At 41.5% G+C, this 20,667-nt stretch overlaps 1 protein-coding gene across 1 annotated transcript in view; it reads left to right on the forward strand.

The window, feature by feature from the left end:
* Positions 1 to 20,667, forward strand: part of idh2 (isocitrate dehydrogenase (NADP(+)) 2) — a 23,142-nt gene continuing 2,475 nt past the window's right edge. The window contains exons 1-7 of the mRNA XM_085169303.1: positions 1 to 214; positions 4,990 to 5,081; positions 14,571 to 14,736; positions 17,572 to 17,732; positions 17,825 to 17,968; positions 20,061 to 20,197; positions 20,417 to 20,568. Coding sequence (XP_085025429.1) covers positions 97 to 214; positions 4,990 to 5,081; positions 14,571 to 14,736; positions 17,572 to 17,732; positions 17,825 to 17,968; positions 20,061 to 20,197; positions 20,417 to 20,568 — 970 coding nt within the window. The 5' untranslated portion in view covers positions 1 to 96. The remainder of the gene's footprint in view (positions 215 to 4,989; positions 5,082 to 14,570; positions 14,737 to 17,571; positions 17,733 to 17,824; positions 17,969 to 20,060; positions 20,198 to 20,416; positions 20,569 to 20,667) is intronic.

Here is a 20,667-nt window from a genome sequence, read left to right on the forward strand (position 1 = left end):
GACTATATTGCAGCGAGCCGCGGAGCGTTTGCCCCCCTCTTTAGCTCTGTGTTTCGTCGAGCGTTCACCGCAAAGTGTTTTCGGTCCCGGGAAGACATGGCTGGATACTTGAAAGTCCTCAGCTCCCTTTCGAGATCTGCCGGAGCTGCTTTTTCCAGAAACCCGGCGGTGCTTGCGCCGGCTGCAAATTGTCAGACTTTGCAACAAAGAAACTGTAAGTGGAGAGATAGCCGGTTCATCCCGAGCATCATTATGTTGACCGTTAACTGCAGCTTGACCTAGCCTGGTGTTAACGTGGCCTCTTAAAAAAAAAAACATGTAGCTCTGGTTGCATTTAGGTGAGCTAATGCAATGTCAGCATACATAGAAAAAGCCGATATCAGGTTAGCCGGCTATTCTTACGGAGCTAACGTAGCAGTGCTAGCTGATTTGCGTGTGCTGCTAGCCAAGTAGGATGCGGTTAATACCTTTAATGGTTTTCTGAGCGCAGGGCACCGATACTTTAAATGCCCATGACCGTTAAATGGCCGTTAACATGTTTGAGTAAACAGAGGCTGTTTAATGATAAAAAAGGTAAACGTCGAAAAAAGGATGAATGCAGCCTCAGCGAGAGACCCGTCTTTGTCTTCCTCCATTCAAACTTTGAGGAACCGTGGAGGACAATGTAAAGATATGCGGACTCGAATGAATTAAAACGGAAAAACCCTGGCAGGCCTACATGCCTTCTACTCTGACCTAGAATATAAGATTCATGACAAAAGTGGCGGTGCAGTGCAAAAGCTGGCAGTTGATGAATTAAGCGAATCTTCCGTTTTTAGCTGTGTTTGCGGATTTTTCCCACCAAAGCTGCTAATCTTTGAGGTGGATAATAAAATAACCACGAGAGGAACCCGGTTAAATTCTGTTGTCCAAACTGATGAGCTGTCCGTCAGCCGTGAGATCGTCAGTGCATGAATTACTTGGGGGAAACTTTTCCCAAGGTCAGTTACCGCATACGAGCCTCCGCTATGGAGAGCAATGGCTGCCGCCGCTGCTGCCGTATGGCGCTCTCTGTCCTACATTACGCTTCTCATCTGGGTTGCATCCAGGCTGCTGCTCATAAAGACCACATCTCACCCTGCTATTTAGACTGTAAAACACTATGCGGCTTGTTACTTTTATGTTCCCTCTAAATGTTAACAAACAAGACTAAAAATAAATAAAAAGGGAGATCAGGCTGAATGGATTTGTGTTTTTGCGATTCGGAGAGGAATCATGTTTTATGACGTGCGCTCTGCAGCAATCCCAGATTAAATGCGGCTGAAATTATAAGATATAAAGTGTTGTGAATTCATGTCTCCCTTAAAAGAACAAAAACGCACTAGCATGACCAGCTACCGTTCACAAAACAGTGGGTCAGCTGAAGGACGCTGTGGCTCAGATCCGATTAAATCACCGGCATGTACCTCTTTGATGGTGGTTAGGGATCATACCCCAGGACTGTTTGTTACAGCAACGCCTCCAAACGCTCTTTATCACGAGGATTCTTATAAAGTGATCGCATCATTTGATAACACTTCCACAGTGATAGAATCGTGTTTTATTTTTCCGAGGTGTAAAACCTGCGTGCCACACTAAAAGTGGAAGATTGACAGTGTTGATTGGTTTATTTTGTTCCAGCTACAAGTTTTAACAGCTCTTACAAAGCTGACCGAACATGTTGTTAAACTTTATTTGAATTTCACAATCCCATGTAATGCTGCTTTATTTGTAAGCTTCAAAGCTTTGCATTGACCACTGTTTACTATCGTGATAGTGAATGAAAAGTTCATTACTGCAGCTTAGCTTTAGCTGTTTGCTTACCTTGTAAATGCCTTTTCCAAGTATAGGATTAAAACTTGATGTGAGCTAAGGCTTGTCCTACTGTGTTGAAAGTTAACCAGGCAGGACACCTAATCAATACTTATTCTGTTCATCTCCTTAAGACACACATCATTTTGGATTGTCCTTGACTGCTTGACCGTAATTTCCACAAGGCACCTCACAGTTCAATTTAAAATTAGTACACTGTGCTAAAAATGAAGGGTATTTAAAAGCTCTAAATACTCTAGTCCCACATTGCAGGCTAGGTGAAGTCATTAGTCTTATTGTTTCCCTCCTTTCCACTATTGAACGTCTTCTGGTTCAAAGTCACAGTTTAAAGATTTTTTTTTTTTATCACCTGTAAACAAATTCTTCTCCAACTGATTTCGTTGTCCTTCAAGAAAGAGAAATAATTAAAAGTCTTCACAATGGAATTTTTTTGAAAACACTGAGCCTTCTCAAGTGCATTTTTAGCATTAAAAAAAGCCTTATGTGCTTATTTTGAATCGACAGAAGAGCCAAGTCATTGTGCAAGTTTTCAAATGATTATCTCAGTTGCATATTTCACCAAACACCTGCCTTTGACTTTAGCTACAAGTGATCGAACAAATCCTGCAGATCTGTCCCAGATGCATGCGCGAGTGATGTGGCATGCAGGTCCACATGACTGTGCTTCAGCTCGCCCTTCAGCCTCCAGTTTGTTGATACGCTCATAAGTTACATAACCTGCTCAGCTCTCTCCTGGGCTCCCTTCCCTCCGCATTGTGAGAGTAAAGTCCTGATATTGCAGTTTTAGGTTGAACGAGTCAGAAATTATGCCTGACAGTAGTTAATGTGTTAACGAAACAATGCTGGAAGAGTCTGTACTCTTCCAAAAGCAGATGGAGGAGGACAAAGTATGTTATGGAATTGATTTTTTTTTTTAAATCTAATCTTGATTTGCTTATAAAATGTGAGAAAATGGTTAAATTATTTGCAATTTCCTAACCAACCATTAAGACATCAGATTACTTGACTGTGCCCTCTGTCTCTTGCAAAGAAAGCAGCTCTTTCTCATATACAGCCTATAGCTTTCCCCATTTTTCTGAAAGAATCACTTAAGTGATTTATTGCAATAGCTTGTTTATTTTGCCAGCAGACTGTTTCAGCTCAAATTGCCGTAAAAGTAATTTCCAGCGTGCAATTTTCAAACAGAACTTGGAAATCCATAAAAAGCTTTTCTGTTCATTTTAACATCGCTGCCAGCTTATTGTTGGGAAGTAACTGAAGTCATATTGATGGATTTGTTTTAAAATAAAACTGCTGACAAGTCGTCATCCTAGTTTCCTTTGTTATGTGCCAAAACTGAACATATTTCCTTCTTCAATTTCCAATAGGTTAAGGATTGTGTGATACAGTTGTGTGTCAGAGCCAAAACAACAACACGTTAGCAGAACATAATCACTTTTTCACCATTCTGTTACAGACATTGCATTTGTTTCTGTCTGTGTAATATGCTATTCTATAAACATAGTTGTAACATAACACAAAGCCACAACTGTTCTTCCTTAGAGGTCATTTTCAGTGCACGGTCGCCATGTTTCTGTAGTCAGCAGGGTGCAGAGGATAAGAGCAGAGCCTGTTTTGACAGGTGCTACCATGGCTTCAAAATCCCAGCTACATCAGATGTCTTCAGTCTCAGACTAATGCTTGAGTTTTAAATGGATATAATATCTTCCACTCTTAAAAATGTTGGCTGTTCCCTGTTTCCATAGGACACCTTGTGTTTACTTGAATTACTCTTAGGGCAGTGGGGGAGCATAAGCTTGGCTTGGGAAATTTGAGTCACTTGATCCTCTGCACCTCCCCCCTGTACTTTCCTATTCACTGAAATGTTCCCGCTGGCAGCACTCGCACACTGAGTAGGCTGAGAGGAGATATGATTAAACATACTAATCCATATCAGTCCTAGTGGACAGAAAAGGAGTAAAGAGACAGTCTTAAAAAAGTCAGTGTAAAAATAAAGCACTTTGTTTTCTAATGAGGTTTGATGGTTTTAAGAAAACCTACAAATAAATTATTATTTTTACCTGTAAGAACATATGCATTTCTCAAAATAAAGAATGGCTTTAGAGTGAACCAAAACTTGCTCTAATCAATAATATTTGGTCTTTTATTGAAGTGGTGGTTCTCTAAAATGCTACCGTGTGGTCAGTTGGCTATTCATCCTAACTACAAACAAGGATGTGTCAAGAAGTATTGAATGGAGCTGTAGTGATTAGCTCATAGAAAATAAAATATCCAAAATTTTCAGTAATTTTGTTTTATTTGCATAGCCCCAAATCACAGTAGTCGCCCTAAGGCACTTTATATCATAAGGTAATGACTCTACAATAATGCGAGAAAACTCCAAGAATCAAATGACGCCCTTTGAGCAAGCACTTGACAACAGTGGGAAGGAAAACCTCCCTTTTAACAGGAAGAAGCCTCCAGCAGAACCAGGCTCCTGGATGACTTCCTATATAATCTTTATATATTATCTATATAGCAAACTAAACATTAAACTAAAAAATCGAATTGGTCCAAAAGATACACCGAACCATATGCTCTAGTTTAAAATAAACAGTTTAGATTCACACTCTGTTACATGCAAAGATTTTCTATAATTTTTCTTGCCAGAAATTGCCAGTTACATTTTTAACTTAGAAAAAAAACTGTTCCTTTTTGTGGTTCACTTGGCCCAGTTTAGAAGGGAGTTGGTTTTAGAGTCAGTATAAATCTGGAGCCATGGATTTTTAGAAATAACCTTCAACATAACATACCAAATCTAAATAAGCACAAATGAGAGATGTCATCCTTCCAGATCCAGGGACTCTCTTCATGCATGTTTTGGATGGAAATTTGAGCTGTGGTTGGTGCAAGGAGTCTGCTCTTGTGGATGCAAAATAGAAATAGCCTTGGGTTCAAATTGATTTCAGCTTTTTGTAGCTTTTAAGCACATTTAGGATTAAACATTAAATTGTTAAATGTTGGTCTGACCAGACGGGTTTTCATCCTCTTGAGCATAATTCATTTCCTTTTCTTTTTCCCCCTTAATCAATGCATTTATTCTATGATTGGCACACAGCAGTCTCATGTTTTTTGTACTTCACGTTTTATTTTTGACAGATGCCGACAAACGCATCAAAGTCGCGAACCCAGTGGTGGAGATGGACGGAGACGAGATGACCAGGATCATCTGGGAGTTCATTAAAGAGAAGGTGATAAAGTGGCATCCAAGGTTGAAGGGGGAAAACTGTGAGCCCATGCTGCCTGACTGGCAGGCTGGCAGGTGGCTGTGTGGGAAGTATTATGTAGAGGATTATGTATGTGTGTTGGGGAGGGGCTTTGGTAATTCAGTGGCTGATTTTCTCCAGAGAGAGCAGATGTTGTTGGCTCAGGAAGAAAACGCAGAATAGCACGAGGTTCAATCATTGAATGTTTTTGACAGCTGATGAGCAGTTTTGTCTTGTTAACAATCAGTGATCCCAAGGTACATTTTATGGGTTTTTTGGGTACTCTCAAAGGGAAAATGGTACATTTAATTATTCCCCAAAGTCATGCAAATTAAAACTCAGGTCCTTGTGATACAGGCTAGGGGATCTTTAAAATGCTGGTGAAAAAAATATCTTCGGGGCAGAACATTTATGGCTGTTTGCACAACACTCGCTTGCTTGTCAAGTTGTCTTTTAAGATTTTGATGGGGTGCTGAATATGACAGTTAATTGGCTGTTTGGTCCAATCAAAGCCAATTCTATTCATAGTTTCTAAAAGATGTCACATACTTGCAGAAATATCTGTCTGGATTGCAAAACCAGGGTTACTGCGACTCAGTTTTACTGCATTTGTGTAGCCAAACTGATGGGTAGTTGCTCATGTGAATGGCAATGCTTGCAAGCAAACCTTGTCTCACCATGCCATACATGCATGCAGTCAGCCACACCAAACCCACCTTCATCAACAGCACCCCAGGTTGTTAATTGTAGTTTATGTTAGCTACAGGACAGGTTTACCTGCCATTTGATTCAAGTTATGAGATATATATTAATGCCATTAAATATTGTTTATCTTAGCTAACCAGAATGTCACTGATTTTTTTGCTGCTGTCACTGAAAGATAACTACAGCAGCCCTGAAGCTAATGACTCAAAGATTGATGTTTGTCAGCAAACATTGGCTAATTTGCCATCACCTTTGCTCTGACAATATCATTAACCTCCAACACAGCAGCACAAACGACCCGTCCAAGTTTAAAGTGAATTTAACTGTATGCATCTCTGCACACTGTCATCCTAGGCGCAGTGTGAGAAGACTCACTGCAGTGAGTGCTGAATATGGATTACAGTTTCCCACAACTTGCAGTTTGTCCGCATATATATATTTTTTTTTGGAAGGTGCTCTAAATACCCATGGCTAGAAATTGATGGAAATTTTATAGGATTGTGCTTTAGTTCTCTGGCATGTCCACGATTGGCTGGTGACAGAAAACTGTTGTTGGTTCTGTCATATACTGGGTTGCCTGTGTCGAGCGGGTGGGCGTTGAGGCTTTACGCCACCATGACATGCTTTGCGGCAGGGCTGCCAATGTGCAGTTCTTCTCTTAGCTGCCACACTTGTTGTTGTGCTGTTATAACCCATGCTGGACACGTGTTCAATAAAGCAGCATCATAAGAAAGCTACCGAGTGGTCATTCTACATGGTGTCAGAAGTGACCCGGACCATCGCCGGAATAACGCCATAAGGGAGAAAACAACAGAATGGCTAAGTTTAATCCCCCGACAAGCTTCTCCTTCGATAAGCCGACGGAATGGCCCGACTGGAAACAGCGTTTCGAGCGCTACAGGATCGCAACGAAACTCCACAAAGACGAAGGACAAGTACAGGTGAGCTGCCTAATCTACGCGATGGGAAATGAAGCAGAGAACATTTACAAGTCACTCACCTTCGCCACCGATGAAAGTCGTGACGACTTCGCCGTCGTAATGAGGAAGTTCGACGAGTATTTTTTCCCGCAGAGGAACATTATACATGCGAGAGCATGTTTTCATCAACGTGTCCAGCGGCCAGGCGAAACGGCGGAGAGTTTTATCCGAGCCCTGTATGACCTCTCAGAGCACTGTGAGTTTGGTGCATGTAAAGAGGAAAATATCCGCGATCGTATTGTGGTCGGGATACGAGACAAGGACCTCTCCCGCAGGCTACAGCTGATGAAGGACCTCACATTGGCACAAACGACCCAGATCGTCAGACAGTCAGAGGAGGTCGCAGCGCAGGTCAGCTTGCAGGGAGATGCGGGAGGCTCAGTACAGGAGGTACGGGATAAACGGAAAAACATGGACTGGAAATCACAACAACAGCGAGGCAGGCTACCCGCGGAAAAAAAATGGGCGGGGCGTGACAAGAAATGTGGTAAATGTGGGAAGACACAGCATGCCAGGGATGAAAGGTGCCCGGCAGCAAAATCTGTTTGCCATGGCTGCCGAAAAATTGGACACTGGGCCAGGGTGTGTCGTAACACCAGATCAGTGAATGAGGTTACAGAGACGGAGAAAAGCGAGCAGGCCTCATATTTTCTAGGCTCAGTGTGTAATGCAAAAGGAAATAGCAAAGCATGGACTGTGCAGTTACTGCTAGACTCTGCCCCAATAGAATTTAAGATTGACACAGGAGCAGATGTCACTATCATAAATGAAGACACGTTACACACAGTTGCTCATAAGAGAACACTAGAGCCTTCTAATCTCCCTCTAGATAGCCCCGGAGGAGAGCTGTTATGTCTCGGCTACTTAAAGGCCACAATAAGTTATAAAGGCAAAGACTACCTATCCAAGGTGTATGTGGTTCGTGGACACAGAGTTAGCAACCTTCTCAGCCGCTCCTTGTCAGTGCAGATGAGCCTGGTGAGAAGAATTGATGAAGCAACAATCACTGCCACCAGGAACCAACCACTTTACGGTGAGCACGGAACACTAAAAACTGAGCCAGTCAAAATTCAGTTAAGGGATGATGCTGTGCCATACGCGGTGCACACGGCACGCCGTGTGCCTTTCCCCATGCTGCAGAAAGTGAAGGAGGAACTACAAAGAATGGAGAACCATGGTGTCATTGAGAGGGTGACCCAACCTACCGAATGGTGTGCCCCAATGGTGCCTGTCTTGAAGAAGAACACAGCAAGGGCCAGGATCTGCGTAGATCTGACAAAACTGAATAAGTCTGTCAAAAGTGAGCGCTACATCTTGCCTACCCCTGAGGAAACCATGTCCAGGTTGAGTGGGGCAACGGTCTTCTCCTCGCTGGATGCAGCCAGTGGATTTTGGCAGATCCCATTGCATCACGAGAGTTGCAAACTAACGACATTCATCACGCCATTTGGCAGATATTGCTTTAAGAGGCTGCCCTTTGGGATAACAAGTGCACCAGAGATCTTTCAGCGAAAGATGTTGGAGACCTTAGAGGGGCTCGAAGGTGTGGAGGTCTTTATGGATGACATCCTGGTCTATGGGGCCACCATGGAACAACACGACACCCGACTTGAGAAGGTGCTGCAGCGCATTGAGTTAGCCGGATTGAAGCTCAACCGAGAGAAGTGCTCCTTCAGACAGAGCCAGCTTCGCTTCCTAGGGCACCTGATCGACTATTCTGGGGTCAGGCCAGACCCTGAGAAAGTGAACGCCATTCTTCAGCTGCCGTCACCAGAAAATGTGCAAGAGCTTAAACGGATCCTAGGAATGGTTAATTACCTGGGCAGATATATTCCTGCTCTTGCCACAGTATGCCAGCCATTGTACGAGTTGCTTAAAAGCAAAAACAGTTGGACCTGGGGCCACCCACAGCAGGCAGCCTTCGAGAACATTAAGAGTGCACTTACATCAGCACCTGTTCTTGCCTTCTATGACGTCAACAGACTCACAGCCGTATCTGCCGACGCCAGTAGCTACGGGCTTGGGGTTGTGCTGCTTCAGCTTCATGGCGCAGAGTGGAAACCTGTTGCCTACTGCTCTAGACGCCTCACAGAGGCTGAAACACGCTACGCACAAATCGAAAAAGAGTGTTTGGCAAGTGTTTGGGCCTGTGAGAAGTTTGATAAGTATCTATGTGGCTTAGATCGCTTCAGGCTTGAGACCGACCATAGACCTTTGGTGCCCCTGGTCAATAGCCGGGACCTTGACAATGTTCCATTGAGGTGTCGACGCCTCCTGATGAGGCTCATGAGGTACAAGCCGGAGGCCGTCTATGTCCCTGGCAAAACACTTGTCATCGCCGATACGTTGTCACGGAGCCCACAGACTCGGGCTGAGGAAGACACTAGCACTCACAGTGAAGTGGACTGCTACATAGCCACCGTGTTACAGGGCATTCCAGCGTCCCCAAGCCGAATGGAAAGCATTAAAGCAGCCACTGCAATGGATGTTGAACTACAGACTGTCATCACGTACATACGCAGGGGTTGGCCTGCATACGGAGCTAGTGTGCCATTGAACATTAAAGCGTACATGAAAGTGAAAAACGAGCTATCAGAGGCTGACGGCCTGGTTATACGAGGCTGCAGAATTGTCATTCCAAAGTCACAGAGAACAGCCATCCTACACAAACTACATGAAGGGCACCAAGGCCTCACCAAGTGTAGGGATAGGGCTAATTCATCTGTGTGGTGGCCGGGGCTTTCCACTGAGCTAAAGAATGCAGTGCTGCAGTGCCACACATGTCTGGCACAGAGGCCAACACAGACAAGGGAGCCGCTCATCTCCACACCTTTGCCGGATCGTCCATGGCAAAGGATAGCCCTGGATCTCTGTGAACACAACCGGAATAATTACCTTGTTGTGTCGGACTACTACTCACGTTTTCTGGAAATACTGCACCTACCATCCACGACCAGTGGCCAAGTTGTTCAGAAACTGAAGTCGACCTTTGCTAGGTTTGGGATCCCTGACAAGGTGGTGAGTGACAATGGCCCTCAGTTCTCCAGCTCTGAGTTCCAGGCCTTCGCGAGAGAGATGGATTTCGCCCACATAACGTCTAGTCCCCACCACCCACAGGGAAATGGTCACACGGAGAGGGCAGTACAGACTGCAAAGAAAATCCTCCGGCACAATGACCCACTGATAGCACTAATGTGCTATAGGTCTACTCCCTGTACCACTACAGGCTTCAGCCCAGCGGAACTTATTATGGGGAGGAAGATCAGGACAACCCTGCCTACCTTGGAGAAGAATCTTCAACCTAAATGGCCCAACAAAAGAGAGGTCAAACAAAGGGATGCTGGTCAGAAGGCCAAGCAGGCATTCTACTACGACCACCGCCATGGTACTAAGCCCCTACCTCCACTCCATCCAGGAGATGCTGTCCTAACTAAGCTGGACCAGGAGAAGGCTTGGGCAACACCGGCCATCATCTCCAAGGAGAGCGTCACTCCGAGGTCCTATCTTGCTGCCACAACCCAAGGTGCGGTGCTGCGACGGAACCGCCGCCATCTCCGACTCGAACCATCTCCATGAGCTATGCCGCAACCCCTTCCAACACCCACTGTGGACACTGAGGAGCTGCCATCTCAGTGCGCTGGTGCGTCCACTCCAGAGACCCCACCTTTGGCCCCTACTCTGGCCCCAACGCTTGCACCCACTCACGCCGATGTACCGGATCAGTTACGCACAAGGTGCGGCCGGGTACGCAAGCCAGTCAAGAGGCTGGATCTGTAGACACTGGGATAATGGGAGAGAAGGAAGGACTGGGGAGTGGGAATGTTGTATTGTTGCTGTTTTGCACTTATGTTTTGAGCTGCAACCAATACTGCTGTTACCTGGTTGAGTTAATTACCTTAAAGGTTTACCATGTTTAATAAGTCCTGTTTTGTGGACACTGCCCTTCAGGCCGACAGTAAGCCAATTGTGCCCGGTCCTTAAGAGAACCGCCCAGAGGCTATTATAGTGTCATGTGTTATCATTATGTCGTTGCTGTTCTATTTGGGCTTTGTTATTGGAAATAACATGAAAAGGGGGGAGATGTCATATACTGGGTTGCCTGTGTCGAGCGGGTGGGCGTTGAGGCTTTACGCCACCATGACATGCTTTGCGGCAGGGCTGCCGATGTGCAGTTCTTCTCTTAGCTGCCACACTTGTTATTGTGCTGTTATAACCCATGCTGGACACGTGTTCAATAAAGCAGCATCATAAGAAAGCTACCGAGTGGTCATTCTACAGGTTCAGTGTGTAAAATATCGCCACTAGAAATCTGAATTCTGTCTTCTTCAATTCAAATGCATAATCCTGGCTATGGTAGGACAAACAAGTCTGTCTACACTTTAACTATAGAGAGTGGAGCTTGGCAGTCTGGTGTTTACGTCGGCTGTCAATATGCCAGGTGTCTGTGTCTATTTACTCTGGAGGAGGCTGTAAAACCTTGTGATAGGAGCCCGTTATATGATGATGGTGGTTGCTTCCACTTACTGGCTCCCAAGTAGGGCTGCCACAAACGATTATTTTGATAGTCGACTAGTCACTGATTATTTTTGCGATTAGTTGACTAATCAGATCATGCATCCATTGGACGTAAAACGTACAGCTTATTGCACCAGCATGCATCTGCTCTTATATAACTATCATTAGCTTACAGCTTTAAGTGTTTAAGGTATGTGCTAACTAAAAAGAAAGATAAGATGATAGTTTATTAAATTTTAATGAAATTTGCAGATTGTTTTCGGTGAAGTTTAATAAACTCCTTGCTATCTAAAATATAACGGGACACCGGAGTATATTCTTGAGCATCTCACACTTCTGATAATCAGTTGTCTGCTTGATGTTTATTCAGCTGTGTAAAAACTATAACTTTAATCTCAGCCAAACCGATTTACTCAGGAACAAATAAAATACTAAAAAAAAAGCCAAACAATAACATTTTTAAGTTATCTAAGTGACTTATATATGTTTAATCTGAGTAGCGTAAGACAGCGGTGGGTTTGAAAACGATTAGCCGGGAGTCCGGTGTTCTCACGGGCTCTAGTGTGCCTTGCCCCCGGCTAGCTATCGAGCTAGTGGGTAACAGACGTCTCCGAAAACGTCGGAGCGCTTTTGAAAATATGTGGTGTCTTGATAAACTGAGCAGATATTTGAGGTTTACACAGTTACATTCTCGTCTGAAAATATGTTAAACGTTTATTTTGTGACCCAGAAAGAATAATAAGAGTAATATTAAAACTAACTAGCTGCCGCCATTGTTGGAAACTGAGCTGGGCTGCGCTATGAATTCTGGGACAGAGCTACTTCTTCTTCTTCGGGGTTTAACGGCAGCTGGCATCCTTGTACATGCAGTGCTGCCATCTTCTGTTTTAGTCCGTTATTACACTCTTAAGTCCCACTACTTATTCCTGCGTCTTTTGTGATCTTACAAAGCTTCAAACGACGTGTCGACTATTGAATCAGTCGTAATCGTGACTAGTCGACTAATCGTGGCAGCCCTACTCCCAAGCATATCTTCTTTTTTCTTTTTTTCTTTTACATTTTTTAATGGGTTCTTAAATAATCTGGATGATTTCCATACCTGATAGTTTGCTGATTTCATTCTGATCACTTTATTAATGTAGCAAACAGGGCTATGTTTGTACAGTAGTTTTCACTATCTAGAGAAAACACATACACCCTGGAACATAATCATTTCAATTAGGCTTGGGGAACTGATACAGCATGATATTGCTTTTTTTGTGACAATATTGTATCGCTACAGGGGCACTAAATTGATATTTCATACTTGATAAGATTTATATTTTATTGACTAAATTAAAATATTCTGGCAAGACTACAAAACAAGCGGGCTCATCTCATGCAGCACCACCCTGACACAATGTTAGCTGACCAAACTTGCATTAATTTGGCTCAACTGAAAACCCATCCAACACTGGGCACGCTTAGCTTGACAAAGCTACCTTCTAAATCAGTGCAATGGCTCAGTCACATGAGCAAACTCCTTGCTTCTATAAAAAATAAATAAATTGGTGGCTGCCTGGTGGTTTACTGGTGAATAGTTATTTACAGTTAATTGCAGTTTTCACTGTATTAGCTGTATATTTACAATTAGCTGCTGTAGTATCAGAAACTTGACCCCATTCAGTTATAGATTGATGGCAGACTGACTCTTTCATATGGCATTTTGCAGGTTTTAGTGACAGTGTTGGTGTGCTTGATGATCTCATTTTGCAGGAAAAAAATAACTGATATAATCTTATTGGATAAAACTGATACTGACAATGTTTAACTTTGATATGTTGTTGCAATACTTTGTGATTTTCAACATTTCACAATATTTGGTATATTGCAAAATGTTAAACATTACTATCATATTGTGAGTGAAGTATTGCGATATCGTATTGTGGAGTACCTCGTGATTCCCACCTCTAACTCCTATATGCTTTTAGTGGTCTGAAAAATTTGAAGTCTTGAACACCTAATGCAGGGGTCAGCAACCTTTAAGACCCAAAGAGCCATTTGGACTCGGTTTCCACGCAAAAGAAAACACTGGAAGCCGCAAATACTTTTTGACATCTAAAATGAAGATAACATATGCTTTGTGTGAACAACTAAGGTGTGTTGCTTATGAAATCCATGAAGTGCTAATGAGAAAATTACATTTTATTTATGTAATTAACACATTTTGAACTCTTAAAGAAATATAACAAAAGGAAAGACACCAACCTGAACTAAAATGATCCATGTAGCAAACAAAAACTGTTCTGAGCCGCCACCCTTATATCGCCTTTGGGCTTTTGGAGCCTTGACCTGACTTCTAAAAAATAATAGAAAAAAAAAAAAGTAGATATTTGCAAAATTCTGCTTAAATATGTATTTTACCAGGTTAATGTGTGTGGCGGGGCGCGGTCTGCAGCGCCGCTGCAGGGGAGGCGGACGCACCTGAGCGGCACCCGCAATCACGCCTTAACGTCTGTGCTATCTCTGCTGTTGTTGGTATATGTCGGGCTGTGAGCTACAGCAACCGTGTGTGAAAAGTGGTCACTAAAGAGATGCTGAAAAGCATGTTCATGGAAACCTCGTCGGGTCTGCCGTGATATGTTTACAATGGGACTTCTGCTCCTGAACCTCTGCGCATATCCCATATGAGCACAGCGTCTGCAAATCGGGGCTGTACGAAGTCACTTTCATCTTTATGCAGGACTGTAAGCTGTCATCTGTGAGGCGTGAGCGGTGTTTGTTTTTAACATAGTTCACAGTGGAGAACAGCTGGTGACATAATGTGGATCTGAAGATCCATATTTGGTCTACCTGAAATGCTCGGCGGGTACACCGGCTTCCGCGATTGTGACGCTTATTTTGAGCAATGAAAAAATAATAAAATATAATTTTATTTTTATATTTCAATATCACAATCTTCCAATTTAGAACTACAAGTTGTTGTTTTTTTTTTTTTGTTTTTTTTTAAAAAGAACTAACATAAATAAAACACACTTCAGCTAAATACTCTACACTGCGTCTCCAGAGCCGCAGGTTGCTGACCCCTGACCTAATGCATCACTTTACAGTACAGTACACTAATGCAGTATCGTTATAACAGTATCTGTTATGCATCAGTGTTTACAAGCAGGAGGTAAGATCTTTTGTGACACATTTGCAAGGCTGCATTTCTGTTCAGACATTACTCTGTCCGTACTTGGTTTTGCATTGTTGATGCCTTTTTATTAATTAATTTTAATTTTTGATTGTTTAGCTCATCCTGACCAATGTTGATGTTGAGCTGAAGTACTACGACCTGGGTCTGCCATACCGTGACCAGACTGATGACCAGGTCACCATCGACTCCGCCCTGGCTACCAAGAAGTACAGCGTGGCGGTTAAGTGTGCCACCATCACACCTGACGAAGCCAGAGTTGAAGGTCTTTACCAAATCTTTAATCGCCAATTATTAATTTCTAGTTTCAGAGCACTTTAGACTTAAGATTTTCATTCTCTCAAAGTGATTGCTACATTAATTCTGCATATTTTTGAATACAGCGCTGTAGGGCTGCAACTCAAGATTATTTTGTAGTCGATTAATCTGCCAATTTTTCTTCGATTAGTCAACAATTGTTTGTTGTAGTAATTAGTAGGGGTGCAACGATACACAGAATTCATGGTTTGGTTCGATACTTTGGTGTCACGGTTTGATATTTTTTCCAATACAAAAAAATGTTCATGCTTTTTTAATTTGTCATTTATTAAAATGACAAATTAAAAAGTTTTTAAATTTAATGTTGCTCAAACAACAAAGGGATAAAATAATAAATCTATCTGATCAAGAAATCACTCATCTTTGGAAAAGAGAGTTCATTACAGGGAAATGGCTCTTTCCAAAATAAAAGCTATACCATACGCTTCTTCTGGGCTATATTCTCAGCAGCATATTAAACATATCAGGTCCCCATAAGGAGAATCATGTGCTAACGGCTGTCTAAATGACTCGGGTAAAGTTTGTAGCATGCGTGCTTGTTGTTTTTGTCTGCTTCCACTTGTCTTTGCACTAGGATGATGTCGGTGTAAATGTGCAGTCATATTCACTTTGTTCCCACTAGTGCTGTCAGCGTTAATCTGAAATGACGTTAACGCCACAACACGGCAAATCTCCGTTAACGAGCTACCCCAGATCGCCCCCTGCGTGGGGCTGGATGGTGTCAACACGTTAACAAGCTAACTGCGCTAACGCAGTAGTTCCCACCCATGTAACTGAGCATTGCGTGGCACATCCGACATACTGTTTTACTTTTGTCCATGACGCGCTTACCTTCAGGGCCATACTTCACATGAAGACCAAAATAGTTCCAAAGGCCAGATCTGAATGAGAGTGGGGGAGGTTCAATTTGCCATGTTGCAACGAGCTTAGCTTCTGTCTCGCTAGCTTGCGCTGTGCTCAGTGGATCTGCGCTCGACAGTGCAGCCTAGGCGGAGTAGTCGAACGCAGATCCACTGAGCTCTCAACACAGACAGCATCATCAGAAGAAAAGTTGATAAAGTAAATTAAAAATTTTGTATTGTTCGATACATATGCGTACTAAACCGAAAGCACTGTATCAAACGGTTCAATATCGATACGAGTATCGTTGCACCCCTAGTAATTAGATATGTTTTTAACATCACTCAATAAGACTGTCAAAATAAAAATGAAATAAATAAAAAATATCAAGTAATATTATTAAATAGTAGTATTTGTGCTAGTAACATTTTAAACAAAAAACAATGTGATAGTAGGAAAGCAAAGTTGGCTGAGGTCTAAGTTCAAATAAAGCTTCAAATGAAATCAAAAAGATTTATTTTATCCAGTCAAAAAAAAAGTTTACAGATGGTTCAGTTCATCAATTCATGATTGCAGTGGACATGCTCTGGAGTGAAGCTTGCTCTTATCTTTGAGAATATGTTATCAGCTGTTCATAACAATGCTAAAGATGCTCTCTGTCATGACTTCAGCCATTTGAGAGGCGCATGAGCGTCTTTACAGCACAAACTCATCTGTATGCCTTAATACTAGTAAAACAGAACAAAGCAGAATTACTAATCACAAATTTGGTTCTATATCATAGCTTCTTAGATGGTGTTGTGTTCAATGACAATCAAAAAGTTTAAGTAATTAAATAATAAATGACTAAGTAAATAATTAATTATTGATATGCTCCAACCCACAGATTAAAAATCTAACATTAGTAGAAGAGGTTTAGTACTCAGAATAAACCCTAATATAACACGGGTGGGGGGACTAGAAGACGGTGTAGATACTCCTATTTAATGGTTTACTCATTTCACTCATTAGCTAACAAAGCTGAAATGGTGTTTGCTTAGCAAGCATCATCCTGAGGAGTTTCCGACAGGTAAGCTAACATAAGCATTACTGAACAAACATTAAAATAAGGTATCAACGCAACGCACTAACTTGACACCCTAAAACGGATCCATTCAGTGTTAATGTAACAGCTCTAGGGTGCCGGTGCTCTAAATGCTCGTGCACTGCAGTTGTGCTGTCGTGGAAGGAAAGCTAAACTTTGCACTTTATTTGTTTTCTGTGAAATGCTTTCACATTCAGAAAAAATAATAAAATTCTCCATTTCCATTTTCTTCTGTCCCTGTTTTTTGCCGTTCCACTACATTCTCCTTCGTTAGTATTGAGTGCAGTCTTGGCAGACAATATAGGTGATACTGCCCCCAGAGCTTCCTACAAAAATACATTTACGTGGTATTAGTGTATAATGCATTGACAATACAATTCCGCGTCGATGACTTTTTAAAGTGGCAATTTTGGGCTTAGTAGATATAGATTAAAAGCAGTGTGAATGGGCACACGTTGTTTAATAAGGCATGTTAAGTGATTAATTTAAAAGCCGTTGAATTATTAAAACCTTCCTTTGGCAGGAGGCAGATTGCTTTGGAAAAAAAAAAGGCTTCACAGACTAAAATGTCAAGCATCTCCTGTTTCACTTTGTATACCTGTATGCCTTTTAGAGGATTAATAAAATTAAAAAGAAAAATCATCCCCTACAGGATGGCTACAAATTCAGTTAAATTGTTTATTAATGCACTGTTTTCCACAAGTACCCTTTGTAAAAAGGTAGCAACAGGTGTTTTCCCCATATGAATGCAGCTATGATCTTGTAAACTGCAAAGCTAAATAGGTGTTTACCAACACTGCACATGTGTGAATGATTGACTTGCCTATAATTTTTGTTTGTTTTTTTTTTTATTTAAAGAGTTTGGCCTGAAGAAGATGTGGAAGAGTCCCAACGGCACCATCAGGAACATCCTGGGCGGCACAGTCTTCCGTGAGCCAATCATCTGCAAGAACATTCCCCGGCTTGTTCCTGGCTGGACACAGCCCATTACCATTGGCAGACACGCCTTCGGTGATCAGGTGGGGCTTGATTTTGTTTATTTGTTTTTCCCACATTTTGAGCCAGAAGTACTAAATATCTTTCTGTCTAACTTTCTGTGTTTCTTCTACAGTACAGAGCAACAGACTTTGTTGTTGACCAGCCCGGCAAATTCAAGATAATCTTCTCACCTGCTGATGGCAGTTCAAACAAGGAATGGGAGGTCTTTGACTTCCCTGCGGGTGGCTGTGGAATGGGCATGTACAACACAGATGAGGTTAGCAGATACTTCTACTTAAAGAAAAAATGCAGATTTTGGTTGTTTTTGCTGTTTAAATTCTTAAAAAATCACAACAAAACTGTAGTTGGCCTGTCAGTACGAGCCCACATTTGTTTCTACTCATGTGTGTTTGTTACAGTAGTAGTACCCTGTTGTGTGTTTAAGAAATTCACAATAAACAACAGTTCCCGCATTTATCTTGAAACATGATTCGACTCGTGCCAATGTGGCTAAATAATCAACAACAACAAACAACTTTAACAGATCAAGTGTCCATAACTAGTAACAAAAGAGAAGCTTCTTCATATGAGTAAGATCTTGGTCTTAATGAATTCCTGCCTGTTAATGAAACATTGCTGTTGATGGCCAGGGGGAACCAAACGTTGTGCCCTGAGATTTTCTATAAACAGTACAGTTTGACTGAGCAGGAAATTTAAATTGGAGCTATAAAATATTAGATTTATGTGGCAAAATAAAACGTCATATTATGCTCTTTTAGTTAGCAAAATGTACTGCTTATGGCAATATTTTTTTTTTTTAATATTTTGGGTGACCAATTGCAATCTTACACATGGGTTCAGGCAGAAATGTGAATACCAGCAGGGCGAGTGAAGTTGTGACAGAACTAGGAAGGTCCAAACTGAAGAAGGACAAAGGAAAGAGCTTGTTCCTAGAAAAAGGCCTCTGTTACATGAATGTGGTTTTGAACCTTCTTGCATGGACCTGGAAACTGTATTTTTGTAAATTAAACAGCACATCGGTCTCCACAATGGGCTTAAACACCATAAACTTCTTGTAACACCTACGTGAGAACCACGGGGACATGCAAAGAAAGAGTAGAACCATCAAATGTTAAAAATATTAGAAATACTGGTACACCATAAACTTTAAAATACAATGTTTACATTTGGTGTTTATAAAGCAATATTATATGTTTGGCCTGTAAAGTGTTTTATATTACTGAAATGTTTACCATTTTAATATTTTTACATTCTTAAACATTTGCCCAGAAGTTCTAAAAGGAACATTTAAAACATATAAATGAGAACCTGTAATTATTTTTAAGAATATAATATAAAAGGTAAACAATGGAAATACATGGAAATTTTCATATAGTGAAAAGAACAGCTGATGGTATTTCAAAATGGAGGCAATATAACCTCAATAATGTCACTAGATGTTAAGAAAGTGTCCAATAGCAATATTTCTAATGTTACAGTGAAAAAATACAGAACAACATTTGATTGCTTCTTGAAATTAAGCATTGTAGGCTTAAATGAGCAGCATTTTCAATGAGCTACTGTCATTGATGACACACTACCTAATTTGAAGTGCGACTCTTTAAAAAAGCAGCATTATAGTACCATGTTAGTGACACAAGTAAAATATAAACACATGAGTAGCAGAAGTAGTGTTTTTCCCTGAAAAATGTAAGCAGTAGTGTGAGATGCCTGCTTAACTTAAACAACAACTGGAGGCTAGCACGTGGCTCTTGCGTGTCAGACCTGTCTGGGCTTGACTGGTTATGCAGTAATATCGCAATATGATGTTTTTATTGGACGTAAAAATTTATACCAGCATTATTGTGGATGATATCTTAGAACACGGGTCTATTTAGGGCGGCGTGTAAGCAAATATGAGTACAGGTCTGGTTTTTAAACTTTGCTTGCTCTTTGGTGTAGGCTCTAAATTTTGTTTTTTTTCATTAGTTTCTTAAAAAATAGAAGAATGTGTATAAAATTTGGTATTGCAACATCCAGGTGGTGTTAAAAGATTTGCTTAATTCTGCGCCATAGTTATTTAACATCTGGGTTGTGTGTATTATTGTCCTCATATTGTCTGAACTCTCAAATAAGCTGCTATTGAGTTGTAAAATGCACACCGCAGTCTCTGCAGTCCTCTATCCTCGTTTCAACTCTCTTTGCTACTGTTTTGTTTGCCTTCATCAGCATGGGTCTGTTTGATTTTACAACATCAGAGGTCATCGCAAATGACTTTTAACTTGATAAGGGGAAGGTTGTTAGCCCCTGTTCAACTGATAAAGCCTTCAGCAGTCATGAACTGTTTGTTTCTTTATTCCCTTCATCAGTCTATTACAGGCTTTGCACACAGCTGCTTCCAGTACGCTATTGCCAAGAAGTGGCCCCTGTACATGAGCACAAAGAACACCATTCTTAAAGCCTACGACGGCAGATTTAAAGACATCTTCCAGGATATCTTTGAAAAGTGAGTGTCTTCTAGCTTTCTGCTTATGTGTGCACATTTATCAATGACCCATTTGTCCAGTGTCATTTCCACAATTATTGTTAAATCAACAAATGCATTTAATTTAAGCTCAAATATATATAATTAATATTTGGTCCAACATTTATAACCATTTTATCACTTTAATGTTCTTTTTAAGAAAAAGAAAAAAACAGTCTTATTGTGTTGTGTCCTCTGCAGGAATTACAAGCCAGAGTTTGACAAACTGAAGATCTGGTATGAGCACAGGCTTATCGACGATATGGTCGCCCAAGTGCTGAAGTCTTCCGGAGCCTTTGTGTGGGCTTGCAAGAACTATGACGGAGACGTTCAGTCCGACATCCTTGCACAGGGTGAGATATTTGGAAAACATCACTGCTATAAAACACTGAAACCTGCAAGCATATGAGGTGCTTGCCAGTTTTTGGGTAGTTGCACTAAGAGAAGATGGT

The sequence above is a fragment of the Neolamprologus multifasciatus genome, chromosome 7 (assembly GCF_963576455.1).
Source record: "Neolamprologus multifasciatus chromosome 7, fNeoMul1.2, whole genome shotgun sequence".
Classification (NCBI taxonomy): Eukaryota; Metazoa; Chordata; class Actinopteri; order Cichliformes; family Cichlidae; genus Neolamprologus; species Neolamprologus multifasciatus.